Below are 20,316 nucleotides of genomic sequence, written 5' to 3'. Positions count from 1 at the left end.
ACATTCAGATCTAGCCAAAATAGATTAATCTCCTGGACAAAGGAACTATGTTTTTAAATCCTGTTAGCACATGGCTCTTAGAAACCTAGTGCTATTGGTGAAGTTTCTCATTCCCTAATCAATATCTTTTGTTTAACCTGTGACTCAAAATTTTAAACTGTTTGAAAATTATAGTTCATTACCTACTGCCCAGTCAGTACTATTAAGATTTCACTAAAATAAAGAGGGGTGGAGTTTTAAATTACTTAAGTTAAAAGGAGAAACATCCTTCAACTTTTGTAGTTTCCTAACTTCCCAAGGTTAAAAATATAAAAAATAGTTTATTGTGATTAAGAACTATGATTAATCATTCCTAATAAAGCTTGCCCACCCTCCCATCCCTCCCTACTCCCTCTCTCTTCCTCTCTACTTAAAAATAAAAAAAAACTTCCTGTTTCTCACTGGAGTCTGAAAATAATGAAGAAAATGTTGCTGCCACTCACCTGGTCATCCAAGTGGGGGCCTGAAAGCCATAGCTGTGTGTAGGCATGCTTATTATGTTCTAAATTCTGGAAATTATAGGCTGCTCCCTCATATCCACTCCAGTGTTCATGTTCAAACTCTCACATGTCAACCACACTCCTGATAGATCCCTTTGTGTAATATCATGTTGTTATTTCCAAAATTTTAATAAAGCCTGAAGGTAATCATAACACTTCCCTTTTCAGATGCTTCTATTGAGTTCAATGAATTCTACTTTTCTCAGCATTGCAGAGAAAGTCCTTTAAAACCTGGCACTACTCTCCCTCCACAAGCCTTTACATTCCCCATACCTAACCCTAGCTGCTCTCAGCTTCTAGGGGTACTTTTTCCTTTTTCAAGGTCTCAGCTCCCCTTTTCCATCTGCCCAAATTCTACTCTCTATTTGGTTTACTGGCCTAATTCGAATGTCAGTCACTCTTCAACTCTCCCCTGCAAAATTCTTCTGATTCCCACAGATCTTGGTACAAATCCTATGATCTGGTCCTTCTTTACTGCACTGATCCTTGGCACATCAATTTATTATTGACGGTTTGCTTTTTATTTTTATTTCGATTCCTGATGCCAGCCATAGTGCTTGAAAAGAAAGTTTTCTCTCGTCATTTTAATTATCATGGCCTTTACCTCAGGGAACTCCCATTGCTTTTCACAACAAGGACTCCGGAAGGAGTGAGCTGACATTTTCTGAGAACTCATATTGCCACCAGACATGGTTCTGAGTGTCTTACATGGATCATCTCATTTTATCCTCATAAAATCTTAAGATAGTCCAAGATAATACTATTGTCTATATTTTCATTCAGATGAAGGAACCAAAGGAGAGTTCTGCCTGTTCTTAACCACTAGTGCCTAGAGATAGGTCATAAAATGGAAAGACCCTACACTAAACAAATATGATTTAGTGAATCATTTTTTAAAAATAGGAAGAAGTAGAATTTTTAACTTAAGACCAAAGGATTACAGAATAATCAATTAACAGTCTTTAGTTGTCAATACTACTTATCCAGAAGTAAAAAAAAAAAAAAAAAAGAATAAAATCTCCACTGTAGACCTTAGAATTCATTTCCCTCCCTTTAGCTTTTCTGTGTGAGAAGAAAAAGCCGAAAGCCCTATATCAATCTCTATCATGAATCCATCATGAGCCAAATGCACTGAAACATTTTTGTTCACACACAATAATAAACAACCATAGACATTTCTGTTGGGAAAGAAAAGGAAATCAGTTATCTTTGAGCCTAAATATTTTATAATAAATTCTATTCTGAAAGTACTGGGTCAATCTTCCGGAAACTTAAATGAATTAAAGAAAAATGAAGCCCACCCAATATGCCTCTATGTTTCTTAAGGCAGTAGGAGAATATGGTGAAAGAGGGACTGCCACCAAGGTAATCTATGTGGGCCAGAGATATAATCACGTGGTAGCACATCACCTAAGACAACTATATGAGCTTGATAAATGTAGAGTTTTGGTGGTAGAGGTGGTGGCAAAAATATCTCAACCACCATTTGTTAAAATGCTACTACCCTGCCAACTATAATACATATATCATCTCAATTAATCCATAATAACCTATGGAAAAGGGATTATCATCACCATTTCACAAATGAGGAAACTAAGACTAGGGACACTAAAAGAACCTCACCTAATTGCTCAGGTAGCAAGTGGTTGAGATTTGGATCTTGGCATATTTTACTCTAAATCCTGGGCTCTTAAACATAAAACCACATTTATTTTTTATTTCTTCAAAATGGGACTTTAAACATATGTAATAATCTGAAGAGTAATATTCCTAATCTGTAACGTCTGTGAAACAATGAATTTTGATCTGAAAGACTGTCAATGATCCACTAGCTAGAAGTTCCTCCTTCCCAAACGAAACTGAGGCTGATTAGAAGGCACCTGAACGTCTGCACACCATCTGACCCCAGTGACTCCTCAAAAGAGGAGGGTGTGAGTCAAGACAATTCTACAGTTCCTGATGAAAAACAGGTCTCTTAAAATGTTATAATGAGAAAAAAGAATTTTTAATAATAAGAAATAAATATGAAGGAATAAATTATATCTGTTGGAAGGTCTTTATTCAAAACATGAACTTACTGTTACTACCAGAAATTCTCTGCTATGTTATATGGAAAAAAAAAAATATATATATATATATATATATATATATATTATTTAGTAAGTCAAACAATATTAATGAGGTAAAAATGAAATATCATTTTTTCATTTTTTCCAAATCACTGAATTTTTAGGTATAGAAACTTCTGTGTGGGTTACAAACTACCCCAAAACTTTGGGGTTGAAAACAAAAACATTTACATCTCACAGTTTCAGTGGATAAGGAATTTAGGTATAGTTTAACTAGAAGGGCTGTCTCGTGTTTCCTCCAAGTCTGCAACCGTGGCCAGCACTGACTGCAGTCATCTTCAGGCTTATCCAAGAGAAGACCCATTTTCTCACATGGGCCCTCCCACATGGCTGCCTCACAATATAGTAGCTGGTTTTCCCAGGAAGAGTGATCTTCACTGAGAACATGGAAGAACCTGCAGTTATTAATTTTGGAAGTGACACCATCACTTAACACATTTCATTTTTGGCAGCAAATGACCAGGCCCACTCCATACTCAAGAGAAGGGGAAGACACAAGAGTATAAATATTAATAAATGGGAACCATCTTTAAAGTCTGCTTCCTTCATTCTCTTCCTGTTTTGGTTTTAAATATAAAAATTCCTGTTATGGTGAGGCAGAATTGTTATAAATGGAAAAGAGCATAAAGGGTGCTTATCTACCACCTTGCCTTTATTTTTCTGTTTAATATTGAAATGTCTCTTCACTCAAGTGGGCATACAATATGAGAAATTTGCTTCTTCCTTGTGAATGATCTCCTTCCCCTCAATTTGTTGTCTGTTCACCAAGGAACAAGAAAGTCTTCTAAAAGTTAGGGCAGAAGACAATTTTTAGCCCCTAAATCTCATTTTATACCTCAACATATATACATTTATATACACCCGTGTGTGCACATACATATACACACAATCACAAACCAGATTATGAAACACCAAAAAAAATACCAGGGTTGATTAGCAAAAGAAATTTCTAGAAAAAAATTATGAGAAAATTTCCAATTTAATAATATGTCATGGTTCTCCTTAAAAAATATTGATTAAAACTTATTACATAACCCATCTGGAGATGAAATTAAGAAAAAAATACAGTACTTTTTTTTTTTTTTTGGTAGACAGTATGCCTTTATTTTATTTGTTTGCTTTTATGTGGTGCTGAGGATCGAACCCAGTGCCTCACAAATGCAAGGCAAGCACTCTGTCACTTAACTACAGCCCCAGCCCCATGAGAAAGAGGAGGCAAGAAGACTTGTGTGTGTGTGTGTGTTGCTGGGGATTAGAACCCAGGGTCTTGTGCATGCAAGACAAGCACTCTACCAACCGAGCTACATCCCTAGCCCAGTACTTCTTCATGATAAGGATGTTGCCTGTTTCAAATTACATAGTGTTTAAAATCAGCAGTTCTTACCTTCCCAGTACTTTAACTTACTCAAAACTTAATGTATTATTACAATATTAATAAGGGCAACATAATTTTGACTTTTGGCTTTTTTTTAAGGCTTCCACTGTTAAGTAAGCAAATGATAGAGAAAAAAATGTCTTCTGTCTGCTTTGTTTATGCTGTTTCTCACAACATTTTTCAAACTGACTACTATAAAATTAACTTTTATGCTGCTGAATAAATATCCTCCAATAGAATACCCCTTCTATGAACTCTACTTAGAAAAAGCCTCCTCCTGAATCTGTTACTGACAAAGACAAGGCAAGCTGTAAAGATGTCACAATTAACAGGCTATGGTTGCTATTGAAATGACTTCTTAATTAGTATTGGTTCCACTGAAGGACTCAGCAATAACATGTGCTTATACACATGTCCTCAAAGCCTCCTACGTATTAGCTATAAAAGAGATTTTGAAAACCTGATTCTTATCTGTAGAAGTTCCTTAAAAGAATTTGGATCACAGCATTCCTAATTTGGTCTTGTGTCATTACATCCACAGCTGGCTCTCAACAGTGGGTACACAGACAGAGGTACATTAAGGGGACTTTATTAAGATGCAGTACTTCCAAAACTGAATACTGCCATAATTCTTGTTGCAATTAAGAACTACAGTATACTTTCTTCAGTAGTAACCCATTTGAACACACTGGTGAGATCTTGGGGAGGGAGATTGTACAAGGTAATCTGTTGCCACTTATTCCCTATCTCATTAGAGCACAAGCAGAAAAGATTACAGATGTGTTTTCACCATTTGTGAAATGAAATGAAATAGTGAAAAGCCTTGTGGTATTGGATGAGAGCTCTTAGAACAGGGGACAGGAAAATCCAAGGGAACCTGGAAAGCTAGGCTCAATGAAAAGAAGACACAGAAAATGGGGAAAAGGGTACAAAAAGACAATCTGCTCATTTTCTACTTTTGCCCAGGATTGACATGCAGGGGCATTTGGAACAAAAATAAAGTTTGACAGCACAGATGGGGGTCTTGGAGACCAGGAAAGGAGGGAACAGATGCAGAACTCTACTGCCAGATACTTGTACTTGCTTATTTATTTACTGCTAGCCTTTCCACACCATCCCTCACTCTGGAAAACTGCAACTATGTTGACAGCGCTGTACTGTGGAAATATGACAGCCCTAACTACCTTTTGATTGATACATCTTCTGATTTTTTTTTTTTTTTGATGGATTACAGAAGTGATTTGGGGCTGGCTGGGGGTTATAGCTTAGTGGTAAACTGCTCAATTACCATGTACCAGGCCCTAGGTTCAATCTCCAGCACCACCACAGGAAACAAAACAAAACAGATAAGTGCTTTGACTCATCACAAGTTTTGTCCTATATTTACAGACTATAGTACAAGGACTTCTCCACTAAAGAAGGTATACAAACATCATTTAGATTTGCCTAGTGATTCAGGGAAATTGGACAACTTTCAAAGCATGCATATACCATTCACCTACAAGTAGGATAAAATCTCAGTTGCAATTTTATTGTTGATGGAATAAGCAAAGAAATCAAAATTGGATTTATCTAGATAAGAAAGATATTCACAAGCTACCAATGATATCACAGAAGCTAAAGTATCCTGAGTCTTGATCCTTTCACATGCAAACAGAGTAATTCAGAGTGAGGAAAGTCTTCCCTAAGATTCCTTCTGGGGAGGTTTGCTGAGAAAACTTACACTTCAGCAATATCAGTTGTGGTTTCGTGCTTAGCAAATCAACTCCATTGCTCTGGGCTTGAGGTGAAGCAGAAGATCATGGAAAAAAAGGTGTGACCAAAAAAAAAAAAAAAAAGCTGCCCTCATGGAAGCTGGGGAGCAGAAAGAGAAAGAGGAATCAGGGACAAGATATAGTCTAAGGCCACACCCCTAGTAACTAATTTCCTCCAGTCATGCCCACCTACCTATGGTTACAATCCAGTAATCCATTTAAATTAATAATCTACCAAATGAATTAATCCACTGATGAGGTTACAGCTCTCATAATCTAATAATTTCACTACATATTTCTGTGTTGCCTAACATACAAGCTTTTAAGGAGACATTAAAGATTCAAAATGTAACACCACCCTTAAACAAAGTGGCTTAAAACAATAACCACTTATTCTGTAGTTTCTGATGATGCTATTTTGCTTATACTTTTACAGTTTGATTCTGTCAGCTGGGTTCAGCTGGATGGTTCCTCTGGACAGTGCTGAGCTGATTGCATCAGCAATCACTCTTCAGGACAGCTGGCTTGGGGAGCCTCTGCTGAGATGTTTCATCTTTTTTCCATGTGGTCTCTCATCCTCCAAGGCTGGCCTTAGCTGGTTCACAAGGTAAAAACAGGGTTCCAAGGATGTAGGTAGAAGCAAGCAAGGTCTCCAGAGGTCCAAGCTTGAAACTCATACTTTCCACTACATTCTATTGGCTCAGGTATGTCACAAGGCAGTTCTGATTAAAAGGATAGGATAACAGACTCTAGTTTTAATGGGAGGTACTACAAAGAACTATAGTATTTTTGTAATTTGCAGTAGAAACTCTGAAGAAGATTCTGATCAGGAAAACATACCAATTCCCTATACTGGATCACTAACAGTGTTCAATTAGTGCTTCACCCAAGAACCTGATACAGCTTTGAATCCTTTGTATGGCAACTTCCACATGGTACACACACATTCAGGAAATGCCTTATAATTTTTAATTTCATCATAAAAGTTAAAATCAAGTCATCTGCAAATTAGTAAAAGAAAAATAATTAAATCGAATAATACATTCCAAAGTTACTGAACTTGAACTTTAAATGAATATTTCTTTGTATTCAATTAATATCTCTGCCATAGACTCGTGGTTGCTAGCATAGATTTCTTTTCTGGACTTAGATATGTGACTATTGTGACAAAAAAAAAAGAGGCTTAAAAGTTAGGCATGCTCTTTACTGCTCCAGGTTTTTGCTTTAGGTACTCACTGATCTGAGAAGGTTGAACATCCTGGCAACAAGGTGATGTCAACCCTCAAGTCTAAGCCAAACCTAGACAATAGCAGCTTCAGCAGGAAGTTTCCTCTGCTTATCAGCATATGGACACAATGAATTAAAAAGAATTAAAGTTAAGGTGAGTAGATCCTCAGCAGTGGGCTAAGTACTAGCACAGTGATATATTTCTTCAATTCAAACCTATGCTTTGGGAAAAGTATAAGTTACTAAATAAATTACTACAGCTCTACTGGCTTTTTTTTTTTTTTTTTAAAGAATCAAATGGAAAATGCCAATGTAAAACAAGGGTTTACTGACTTTTCACTCATGTACTTTTAGTTCATGCTATGTATTCTTCCTGTGCCATACCTTCTTTACCTAATGAAATCTTATTTATTCATAGGAGTTGTTTCCTCAAGAAAATACTCCCAGTCTACCCAATTAAAGCTAATTAGTTATGCTTCTGAGACTTTATAATAGTTTTTTGTATTCAGTTGTTGCAGTGCTATTCAAAATGCAGCAGTTCTCAAACAGTGAGTTACCAGTCCATAATGAGACTTGTAAAGAAACAGCAAACAATTAGGGGCTATTAAGCACTTTGATAAAGTAATATTCATGTCTGTTGCCTTTAATGAATTGGCCCTATATGAGTCTTAGTAATTTATTTTTGTTGTGTTTTTAAAATATTAGGCCATGATGGTTTTTCTTAAAAAGTGATTCCTCATCAAAGAGAAAAGAAACACTGTATTATAGCACTTATTTCATCCTATCCAGCATTGTACTCAATTTACATACCTATCCTACCTATGTTTTTTCCCCTGCTTCCTACTTTTCTTCCCTTCTTTTTATGCCTACTGATGCCCACATGACAATGTTCTGAAGAATATAAGCTCAGTAGGTGGTGCTGACAGACATGAAGTTTAGATTCGATAATCTTAAATTTAAACTGTACCTTAAATATTCTTTATGAAAAACAAAGAGTAACTTTTGTTGAGTTCCAGTATTATTATGCAGACCAGCATTCTATGAAGTAAAAAAACAGACCCTTTATCTTTGAGACTTATCCTATCAGGCTGTCATGAAGATGTGCTCAGAATAAAAACAAAAAAATCTACCTTAACATCTGCATGTTCACTTTGCAATACAGCATATCACTTCCTTATCACACAAAGCAAAGAAAGTTCCTGTGGCTTTGACTTATCAATGAACTCCCTACCAAGGCATTAAAGCTAGATTCAGCCCTCTTTTTGGCTAGACCCAATGTTCAGATAAGGAGCTATGCAACAGATACCCTGAAATTCTTTTTATAGGTTTTCTAGGTAATTAGCACGTCACTATAATAAATATAGAGTGACTCATTCGGGGTTTGAAGATGAGTCAGCACTTCAGAGACTAAATACACTTATACAGTAGTAGCCTTGCTGTCATTTAGCCTAGGAGACTGCAGCAATTCCCACTGGCTAGCTTCTCATAAAGCTTCCTGCCCTGGAACAGAGCAGTGTCCCATTCTGAGAAGACTAAGTAAGGACCAGAGAAAATAGCAATTCTAAACTATGGTCTTATTTTTTGAATATGACCAAATAAAAGAAGTGATACTTAAATATTTATGAAACTATTTTAAATTTGACTGTAGCTCTTTCATAGAAGAGTCATAGATTGTAGTTGGGTAGTTGAAAAGTATGATGTCTTAATTTAATTCTCTAATAACAGTGTTTGAGGCAAACTTTAATACATGGATATTTACTCAAAGAACAGTGGTGAAGTTACAATTACCAAATTATTTTTAAATTCTTGAAAATACGAGGTTTTGAAATCTGCTTTTAATTAATCTTTTTCTCTTCTTTCCTCTCCTTAAGAAAGTTTATTTTGTAAATCATAACTCATACAATTTTCCTGAATAGTTCACCATCTTGTAAGAAGCAAAATAATTTCCTGTATGTACTGCATATTAATGATCTGATAGACAGATCTTAAAATTACATTTTCAGTTACCATGGCAGTAGTTACCAAACAAAACTTTGTTGTGACTGCAAACAGGAAATCCATGAATGATTCTTATAAGGCATTTGTAATCAAGAAGACTTAACTTGTGCACTTCATAGATAGATAGCTGTAGTTCTACAGTTTTATCCATGTGCAATCTTTTTCACATTCTATACAGGATTTAGAGAAACAGGATTTAGAGAAACCTTAGAAATTATCTGGTAACCTTACTGGTTTTTATAGGTATGAAAACTGAAATCCAAGTGGCCAACACCACAAAGTATAATAGGCTCAGATCTAATAACTGTCATCCCAAGGCAATGTTAAAGATATACTAATGAAGCAAGTGAGAAGGCTGAGAAACTTACAACAGCTAGCTTTTCATACATTTTCATACATCCAGATGTTTACATATTCTGGGTATTATCTTTCCTAATTTCTAGACACTGATTTGGTTTATAGAAACAAAACAAAAACATATTTAAATTAGTATGTGGCAAAGTTTTAGTCCTTTCAGAGAAATAATATAGGAAATAGCATTATTTTCCAATTTATCATTTTATTTTCACTAAGAAAATCCTATTCAATAATTCTTGTTTGTACACTGATGTATCCATGATATTAATTACACTGCTCATAATTTCCTTAGAGCCTCATGAAATAGTTGATCATTTTAGTGTTTTCCAATGCTTCTCAATAAATGCTTTTGTATGCAGATTGGAAAATCAAAATAAATAGTTCTCCCAACATTAAGACTAATTAAAAAAAAAAAAAACAATTGGTGTATTCTTAACTCTCTGGTCTACCAATCGAATGACACTAAACATTTTGCAATGAGAAGGAGGTTTATCCTACTTATGCTATGTGTGAAGCTTTCTATCATCATGGACTTCAGAAAATAGAAAAGACTCTACAACCCACCCAGGGGTACCCTCTTCTGTTACAGATGCCACTGCTTGACCTCTCAAAACAGTCAAATACAGACAAATACTACAGCTTAAGACCATATTAAATAACTGAAAGATAGCATAACCCTTGCTCCCAACATAAATTGGGGAGATGAAAGAATCCTAGAAGATTCAATTTAGAATATTATTGGAGCTTAAACAGTTTCTTTGCCTATAAAATTGCCCAGAAATTCTTTTTCACAATACTTTTACTCTTTTAGACTTGGTCTCTGTCATAAAGGGTCAATAGCAACTTACACTAAAGGGTATACATATGACATAGATAAAGTATAACTAAACATATAAAACCAACAGAAGAGTAATTTTACTGGAATAGAAATCAGTTCCTCAAATATAATTCCTTTAAACAAGTGAAAATTTGAAATGTACCATACTTTATTTCTCTTTTAATAATAGTTATATTTAACATATTTAGTAAGCAAGATGGCAGATATGTAAGACTCAGAGGCTAGGAACATGGATTCTCCAAACCATGTTTCCGGTTCATAGTAAGATTCTCTACTTTCAAATTAAGCTAACCAAACCTCAGTTTCTTCATTCTGAAAAAGTGCCTAGGCTCTATTTCATATAGGATTGCTTTGAACAGCCAACAAAATAACTATGTAAGCACTAGAAAATATAAATTCATCTCTCGAGAAGTTTGCAATCAGATAAAAGGTGAATTTCCAAGGTAAATAAACCTAAAGGTGGAGAGTGATGAGCATCCTAGGAGTTGCAGATAACATGCCTTGGGAATTTAAGGAAAAAGATTTGCCTCTAGGTGGAACATGAAGAAACATTTCCTAAAGGAAGGTGCATACTCTTGAAGAATGGGTACAATTTCATATTGCAGATGGAGTATGGGCACTGCCAAGTAATGTCACAGTGTGACATGATGTTACACAGGTAAATAGCGAGTGCAGTTAGAAAATTCTATGTCTACTCCACAGGATCATATAAGGGAACAAAATCATTAGAAACCCTAGTTTTATTCAAACTAATCTTGGTAAGAGAAAGTGACTTCATATTTAATGATATAATGAATCACACCATGGGTTAGAAGAGAGAAATCTCCAGCTAAGGACCATTGTACTTTCTTCTGCACTTTAGAGTCAGAGTACCCACTTCTATCTAACACAAAGCCCTAGGTATGCCCGGCTCTCACTCAGTTCCCAGACTTGACAATGACTCTTGCAGCAAAAGTAGCTTCAGGCAGAGAAATCCACTATAGATTTCAGCATCTAGGTCATCACCTTTGTGCCTTTCACTTCAATCAGAGGCTGCCTAATGGAAAAGACTCATTCTAATTTCTAATAGAAAGACACTTTGTGGTTTAATACTTTTTCCAAATGTAATCACTTGAATCCACTATGCTTTTTTGGCTAATGACCCAAACTTTTAAAACATATTTGGATGTGGAAAGTGGGGATTTTTACTGACCTTTAATCTTTAAAATGCATCATTTTTTAAAAGTAAAATTAAAGAAACAAAGAAAAGAGTCCTAAGAAATGTATGCAGGATCCTACGAAGTATTAAATGAAAGAGATTACAAAAGAGGAAAAAAAGCAGTATGGTAAAATTTAAAGCCCTGTAGCAATTCCAGGCAATATAAGGGAAATTACTGAAGTTCTCTTTCTCTCTGGTATGTTTTTAAAGAAAAAAAGTGATTCTCATGGGAGAGTAACACAGAAAGGAAAGAGGAAAACAGCTGGCTGTGGGCCATAATTTACCATTCACCACAAAATGAGATACTGTTTCTGCTTTTCAAAAGCCATTGTTTTTTTTTTTTCTTTTTCCCAAGCAGACAGACTCTAGTTACACAGTCAATTAGATGAGAGATGAGAGATAGAAGGAAGAGATTAAGATGAGTAACTCAAAAGACAGGGCATGGACTTATAGTCAAATTCTGTTCTAAATATTACTAAAAAAAACTCTGTATCAAACCAAACTAGCTCACATCCTAGCAACAGCTCACTTACTTCAAACAAAATATAGCAAACTCTAATCCAAAAAATTCCATTTGAAGGTGGGGTTTAATGGTAATTAATCTAAATTGTTAAGAATGATGTGAACAAGTTCTCTTTTTATAAACTTAAAATCCTATAACAAATCATTCACCTAGGTCATTGTGTGATAAAGACACCATCTTTAATCTTTTTTACAGAAAAAAAATAAAATATTTCATCTGCCTAGGGAAAATTCTTTATGAAACCAGCAATGTAATATAAGGGCTTTAGAAGGAATATGCCATACATCTTAAAACATAAGTCAAATTTAGTTTAATTTAAATGACTGTACTTTATTTCTAACCTGCCTTTCTTCAACGTATGTTCAAATTATTATTTTTCTTGTATATCCAAGTCAAAAAGGAAGGGAACCTTGAAAACTAAATAGATACCCAAAAAAGGGTAAGTTAGTAAATCAATGATAATTGTACAATGTGTCTTTTTTGAGGCATGTTAGAAAACAGTTTCTAAAAAAATATAAGTTTATTTTTGAGATTACGGTTAAGACTGTGAAATGTATTCATGGGATTTCCAAACTGTTTTGTACTGGGAAACTTTCTGTCCAAGCCACTGAAAATTGAGTCTCTTAAAGGCACAGAAAGGCAGTCAAACTGAATACCTTCAGGGTCTTTCAGTTGTTTCCAATTTACTAGTTGAGGACTCTGTTCCAAGAATCACTATCAATGAAAAGGTAGTGAAAGGGATATGTTAATGGCATGGAATTCTCTCTAAAGGCTATCTTTAAATCTGTAAAATCTCTCCTTCTTGGGGACAAGGTGGAGAGAAGGAAGATTACAGAGAAGGTTAAGATTCTTGGTTAAAAAGATATTCTTTAAATTTAAACAGGGGATGAAGAAGGAAAATTATATCATATGCTAAATAATTATAAGTCACATTTTTTTTCTTTCTTTTTTTTTTTTTTTTTTATATTTATTTTCTAGTTCTCGGCGGACACAACATTCCTGTTGGTATGTGGTGCTGAGGATCGAACCCGGGCCGCACACATGCCAGGCGAGCACGCTACCGCTTGAGCCACATCCCCAGCCCCCCACATTTTGAAACTATAAAACTATATATAAATAGTTTTTGGATTTTTCTTTCGAAAGAATAGATAATTTTTTTTTCCAGTTGTGGGGATCAAATCCAGTGCCTTGAACATGCTAGGCAAGCACTTTATCACTGATTTACATCCCAAGGCCCATATAATTCTTAACTCTGAACCTCTCCACTAAGAATTATTCTTTGTCTCAAAGAGTCTTTAAAACACTTCTGAGTGTTTTTTTTTAAATATACTATTTTAGGTTCACATCAAAATTGAGCAGAAAGTATAAAATTCCCATATTCCCTCTATCCCACACAAACACAGCCTCCCCCACTATCAATATCTTACATCAAAGTAGTATATTTATGAAAACCAATGAAACATACTTACACATCACTATCTAGTCTACATTAGGGTTTGTTCTTGGTAAATTATACATTTTGTGGATTTTGACAAACATCAAATGACACATATCCACAATTATAATATACAAAATAGTGTCACTGCTGTAAAAATCCTGTGCTTCACCTATTCATCCTCAGGGTGTTGACTATTACAAAGTAGTTTTTGAATCAATATTTGTAAGCAAGGCAAGGCACCCCCAAATTTTAGACAAGAACTAAATTAAGTATTTACACACACAAAATCAAAATGAGTGCAATGATCAACAAAAAACTAATGGTGCATTAAGCACATGCTTTCAAGTGGAAAGCAGATTAGTCAAAAAACTGTTATTTAAAATAACTTTATAAATATCAAATGGGAAGAGAATAGAAAGCAACTACAGTATTCTTAAAAATTTGTTTCCTATTCTTGGATTCCGTTTTGAGTGCTGATTTTAGTCACAAGAGACCAAAAAACTCTTTTTTCTCATTGCAAGTTTTTATTGTTCAACAACTTCCTAAACTAATACCTTGCATTTGCATATAGTTTCAAAAATTAAGTTCTTACCATAAAATATACTTAATGCTCTGGTCAGAAATTTGTCTTTTAGAAGACAAGCAAGAAAATTAAGTTTTTTGCTACTTTTCCCTTTCTCACTCTGCACAACTTCCTTCCCTATTTGATAAGAGACAGCTAGCTTAAATTTACTGCAGAGTAAATATGAACAATTCCCTGGAAGGAGACCTTTCACACAGAATGTTACACTGGAATGTGACATCAGCATTCTTTTTGGAGTCAAAGTCTGGTCCCCACCCTTTCTCCCAGGCTACAGGGGCTCCCTGTACCCTGGGAGTGGCTCAGGTAGGATTCTGAAGCCCAGAACCATCCAGCTAGAAACCTTCCCCAGAACTGAGCACTGGTGACAATCGCTCTTTGTGGCTAGCTGCAAACAGGGAAAAAAAGTTTTCTTTGAGAGATAACTTCGCCAAGAAGGAGGCAATGTGCTTTGGCAATCAAGTAATGAATGATAAGAGCAAAAAATAAAAAATCATCACTTTACAAAATAATCAGCAGTGGCGGGTGCTAAGGAAGTGCATTAAATCAGCACTCACTCACTTTAGGGAACCTCAGGCAGCCAAGTTGTAAAGGGAGGGGGTCAAGGCTGTCAAAGTCGCATCAACACTCCTAAACCACAAAGACTTGATGAAGTTGAATTTCCTGAGACAGGAAGAAGAAGTGTCACGGTCTCGCCCGAACTCGCTCTAACCTCATCTTTTCCTTTTGGGGGAGGCACAGGCGTAGCTGAAACATTTTCAGGAAAAGTTTCAGACACCTCCAACCGTTGGGCGTGGTGAGACAGGAGGGGAGCAAGGTCCCGCGCCCGCCCGCGCTCGCGCTCGGACTCACTGTCGCTCCCAGGTTTCAGGAGTTAGCGAGGTTGCCAGGCACCTCTACCCAGAGGGCCCCGTACCTGGACCCGGCGTCCTGGGGACACCGTAGACAGGGAGCTGGCTCGCGCCAGGCGGCCCGCGCGCCCCACCGCTGGCGACGGCCAGGAGGCGGCGCCGCAGGGGGTTCCGGGACGCGGCCCCGGCGGCGCAGGTGAGGCGACCGCTGTCGCCGCCGGCGACCTGTTACCTTCTTCATTTTGGTATCCAGGTCCATGTTGGTGTGTCAGACGGGTTCCTTCCTCCTGTCCGGGATCTCACGTCCAGGCTTGGCAGGCCTCCGCTCCACTGCGGGCCCTGGGGGGATCTGCCGGCACTACGGCGCCACTACCGCAGCCACCCACCCGGCGCCGTCGAACTTCCGCCGCCCAGTCCGCTGCAGTCGTCCTGCGGCGGGGACCGGGAACAAAGAGGCGCGGGCAGCCAATGGCAGCGGGGCAGCGCCGGGCCGCCGCCAATCACCGAGCGCCGCACGCACCTTCGCGGCCCGAGCGCAGTGCGGGCAAGGTGAGGGGCGGGGCCGCGTCTGGGGCGGCGCCCTGCGGGGGAGCTCAGTAACCCGCACCAGGCCTTGGCTTACGCGCCACGCACGGGTGGAGACCTTAATCCCGCCTCCCTGTGGCTGAAGAAGAGCTCTTACCATTCTGGCAGTTTGTACCTGTTTGTAGGGGACCCTTGACTCAGGTCAAAAGGAGTAGTTATCCCTACACTAACTTGGTTTATTTTCAGGGAGAATAATTCAAGAGATTTTGGAGATTGTTAGAGATTCCAGTGATGGGATTTAGGCTCTGATTTCACTATTGAGTTGTGGAAATGCCCTTTTCACGAATGCTTTTCTCCAAAGTCCCAAACTCTAGCAAGGGACCTTATCTTGCATTTTTCATGTCAATGAAAATTGTTAATATTGTTTTCTGAGCATCTGATTATCCGAAAGTGAGGATGATGTGATGATGAGCATCTGTTCACTTCAGAAACAGGTTATGTCATTCCTTTGAATATAGAGGCTTGCCCTTTGTCCTGCTATGTGAAATACTGCAAGGGGGTTCTTATTCCCACCCTTCTATGAAGCAGAGTTTCAGAGGTATCACAGCAACATTGGAGCCCCAGAGCTGGGCCCATTTCATACCTTCATTCAGGAGTAATTGCAATAAATATCAGATTGGTGAGTTTGGAATGAAATCCAGACATTGTTTTGTTCAATTCCTTCATTTTATAGAGAAATGAAGACCCTACCACCACCACCACAAATGTAGGGGCCTTCCTAGAATCTTAGGGGACAGAGCTAATAGTTTAAACAACTTCTCCAGGATGTTTTGGACTGGAAAAGGCATTTTGACTACAGAAAAAGAGCAATTTTCTTCAGTCTGTGATAATGACAGAAAACGACAATGGCCAGATAGCAAGTAGCCTTCTAATCTGACATCCACCTTCCAAAAGCAAAAACCAAACAAAATAAAAACCAAATTCCCCCCAAAACAAATACCCAACACAATGCAGATACAAGGCCAGATGTCTCTCCACTTTGCCTCTTGAAATTTGGTAGTTAAAAAAAAAAAAATCAAAATTCATCTAGCCAAACTTTCAACCCTTTGTTTTATTAGGTTATTTGTTAACTTTTTTTTGACAAAGCATTGATTTATGATATGCATGTTTTTCATATCCTATTAACTACTAAAAATAGAATAGTGATTTTTTTTCCTTTTCACTCAATTGAAGTAAAATATTCTTCTTTCCCAAACCATCCTGATAAGTTTGAACCCTTGCATGTTGTGCCTAGCTCTTATAAATATGAGGTCTAGCTATGACAATGCAATTTCTTCTCTTTCAAAGAGCTTAACAGAAAACATCCAGGAAAGCAGTTTAAATAAGATATCAAATAAACACTGTAACATAAATTTTGTGTCATTTGGTGGAGTAGAACAGATGACACTAAGAAAATGACCTAGAAACATTTTATTTATTTATTTTTACTTGTTTATGGAGCTTTATTTTAGATACTTTATTTTTTATATATGGTGCTGAGAATCAAACTCAGTGCCTTGTACATTCTAGGCAAGTGCTCTACCACTGAGCTACAACCCCAGTCTTGAAACATTTTTAACCATCATATTCTGGCTCTCATCCTTTCTTCCTTCCCAGCCCTCCCAGTGTCAGTTGTGTGGGTAGCATTGGCCAAGGTAGATGCTGGAATTTAGTGATTTCTATCTGAAATTACTAATCTGCCAATTATAGGAAAATATTCACATATTATTTGTAAATTACTTACAAGAAACAAAATTAATGTAGGTAAGTGTTGACTAGGAAAATTAGATTACAAGTCCTAATTCAGTTATTCAAGTGTTAGGCTGTAGAGATATTAAGGAGTTAGAACAGGCTCAGTATGATGACTGGATGTAGTTGATGACAGATGAATGAATAAAAAAAGTGCAAATGGTTTTAGCACAATCACCTTTGTGGATAGCTCAAGAAAAGAGAAACTGTAAGATGAAGGAAAGGACTTTGTGTGTGTGTGTGTGTGTGTGTGTGTGTGTGTGTGTAAGGCAAAGGGTGTTAAGAGAAAAGAGTATGATTTGGAAATTGGGATATTAAAATCAAGTAACCAAATATAAACCTAAGAGATAAAATATGGACTGGAATGATGATTTCAGCGTCAACATCCTACATAGATAAATAATTAAAAGCATGGAAAGAAAGAAGCACAGCTTGGGAGATAGAAAAATGAAGGAAAAGATATCAAAGACAACAATTGAGCAATGCAGAACAAGATAAGCATAAACAAGAGATGAAAGCTAGTCAAAAGGAAAGAGGGAAAAATAGGAGTAAAATCTCAACAAGCAGAAAGCAAATTCAAGGAATTGCAAACCGTATGAAATTGTAGAGAAGGGTCAAATGTACACAGGATTTAATAAGAAGATCATCAATAACTTTGGAAAGTGTATTATTGGTGGAGCTGTGGATACGGGCATTACTTCATATTTCTCTCTTTTTGCCTACCAGAGTGCTTTGGTCAATGTTGAACTTGACTCCTCCACAAAAATGGAAACATCAACCTAATACATGACCCAACTCTGATGTTTCTATCGAGTAGAGAGGAAATCCATATATCAGATAATACTAAGGAATGTTCTTAAGATCTTTATCTTAGAAAAGTAAGTAAAAATACTAGATTTTACAGACACACACACACTAAAAAGTTCTTTATATGGACCAAACATAATATTTATGCATGTTAAATTCAGTCTGTAAGTTACAGTCTCTGATGAAGGAAATGTATTAAACATATATGTACCTTGCACTGTAATGGACATTAGAGAGATTTAAAATAAAACATATGTAAGACATTTCCTTCATTCTTCAGTTTCTTACAGATTAGTTTGGGATGACAGGCATGTAAAAGTAATGAAGTGTTGCTGGTGGAGGGATGTGCCAACACAGGGCAGGGAGAGGGTTGTATTGGGGTTTGTAAAATCTTTAGAAAAGAATATCTCTTGGTTGAGTCTTGGAATATGAACGGTGTCTTAATTAAAACTCTTTTGATTGTAAGAAATAGGAACCCTCTTGACTTAGTTTAAAAATAATAAAAAAGATGGCATATCGTTTTAAAACTAAATAGATGTCTTGCAAAACTCAAGACCCAGACACTTGAGTTCATTTGTGACTAGAACCAGGCTCTTCATAACATCTGGAGCCAAAAGAACAACTCTTTATCTGGTAACAGATAGATTCTTTCATCTTGCTACTCAGCCAACATCAGCTTTAGTTATTCCCCTTTGCAAACTCGTTTGTGTCTGTTTTTCTATACTCACAGACATCCTACAAAAGCATTCTCAACTCATGAGCCAATATTCCCTTAGTTCAAGCAAGAGATCTAGAATGGGCTTCCAACCCCTCCAAAAGAAAGGCTGTTGTTAACTCAGCATGGTAAATGTGGACCTCTGATCCAATCGATCGGGGCTTGCATTATTTCAGAACCATGGAGGACAACACAGAGAATGAAACTTAAATTGACAGGTAGGGCATCTCACAGAAAGGAGTGAAAAGAGTTTTCTAAAAATCCCCTAAAGGCATCTATCTCTGTTTCCAGTATTATAAGGAAATAAAGAAGAGGCTTAGTGAATAAGGAAAGAAATTGATATTTTTTTCCCTGTGGACATTGGAGGACTACTGACCACTTTCAAGATGACTTATACTTTAAAAGTCTACTTGTGCAAACATTTGTAGATGTTTCTCTTGTTGGGAGGAGTAGGAGTAACTACTATATAGGACAGATCTAAAGAAGAGAAGATTGATTAGGATATTATGGCCCAAACCCACATGAAATATGAAGAAAGCCAAAGTAAAGGAGTGGCAATGAATGGGTATGGTGTCTGAGGGAATTACCAATAATATTAAAGAAGTAGGAAATACGGAATTTGATTGATCTCTGAAGAAAGGGAGGATAAGAAATCTATTAGGATTCCATTTTCCTATCTCTTAGGAATCTTTTTGGTGCGAAATATGGTAGGTGTAATTCAAACCTTACACATCCTCATGGATTTAGTTTCATATGTACTACTGATTTTTTTCTGGTGACCAAAAGAAACATCTTAACTGAAAATAACAGATGATTATAAGTACATATAAATTGTAAGCATATGTCTCCCCATACAGAGTAAACACTATGAACACCCGAAAAAGAGAATTATTGAAAAGCTTTCTCCATTAGTTGAAGATTTCAGAATAAAGATGAGGACACCTTTCTCTTCAATCACCAATGTGGTCCCAGGAGGCCTCACTGGAGAGGCAAATTATTTGTTAACACTTGTCATGGGAACTCCTAGGTGAGCCTGGCACAGCTATTATTGCTTATTAGCAGCTTGAATAAAAATCACAGGTTGTCCTACAGGTATATCTTAACAGCAAACAGGTATCTAACATATCTCAGAGCAAACCATCAGCTGTCATTTTGACCAAATATTGAGGTTTGAGTCAGTAAATAATGGATAAGCCACATGATAGATTTAGCACAGCTACTGAACAATATTTAGGAATTTTTGTAATAGAAAAAAAATTATAATGTAATGGGAACAAATTGGAACACAGAATTGTATATACCGCATACTTATAACTATGCAAAATACCTTGTATAGAAAAGGAAAATGAATGAAATACACTAAAATGTCAGTAGTTTCTTTGATTGGTGTGTTCATGGTGATTTCTTCTTTTTAAAAATATTTGATGATGCTGTGGTTTAGATATTGAGTGTCCACCGAAAATTTATGTATGAGATAGTACAAGAAAGCTTAGAGGTGAAATGATTGGGTTATGAGAGTCTTAACCTAATCAATGTGTTAATCATTAATCTGCTGATAGGGGTTAACTGGGTGGTAAACTGTAGGCAGGTAGGGTGTGGCTGGAGGAGCTAGGTCACTGGGGGCTTTCTTTGGGGGTTTACATTTTGTCCTTGTGGAGCAGAGCTCTCCCTGCT

At 36.8% G+C, this 20,316-nt stretch overlaps 1 protein-coding gene across 1 annotated transcript in view; it reads right to left on the bottom strand.

Moving 5' to 3' along the window:
- Window positions 1–15,199, bottom strand: part of Tes (testin LIM domain protein) — a 39,962-nt gene extending 24,763 nt beyond the window's left edge. The window contains exon 1 of the mRNA XM_026410301.2: window positions 15,040–15,199. Within this exon, the coding sequence (XP_026266086.1) occupies window positions 15,040–15,066 (27 nt within the window). The 5' untranslated portion in view covers window positions 15,067–15,199. The remainder of the gene's footprint in view (window positions 1–15,039) is intronic.
- Between the last annotated feature and the right edge of the window lie 5,117 nt (window positions 15,200–20,316).

This window comes from Urocitellus parryii, chromosome 3 (assembly GCF_045843805.1).
Source record: "Urocitellus parryii isolate mUroPar1 chromosome 3, mUroPar1.hap1, whole genome shotgun sequence".
Classification (NCBI taxonomy): domain Eukaryota; kingdom Metazoa; phylum Chordata; class Mammalia; order Rodentia; family Sciuridae; genus Urocitellus; species Urocitellus parryii.
This window is presented reverse-complemented; position numbering and strand designations above follow the sequence as displayed.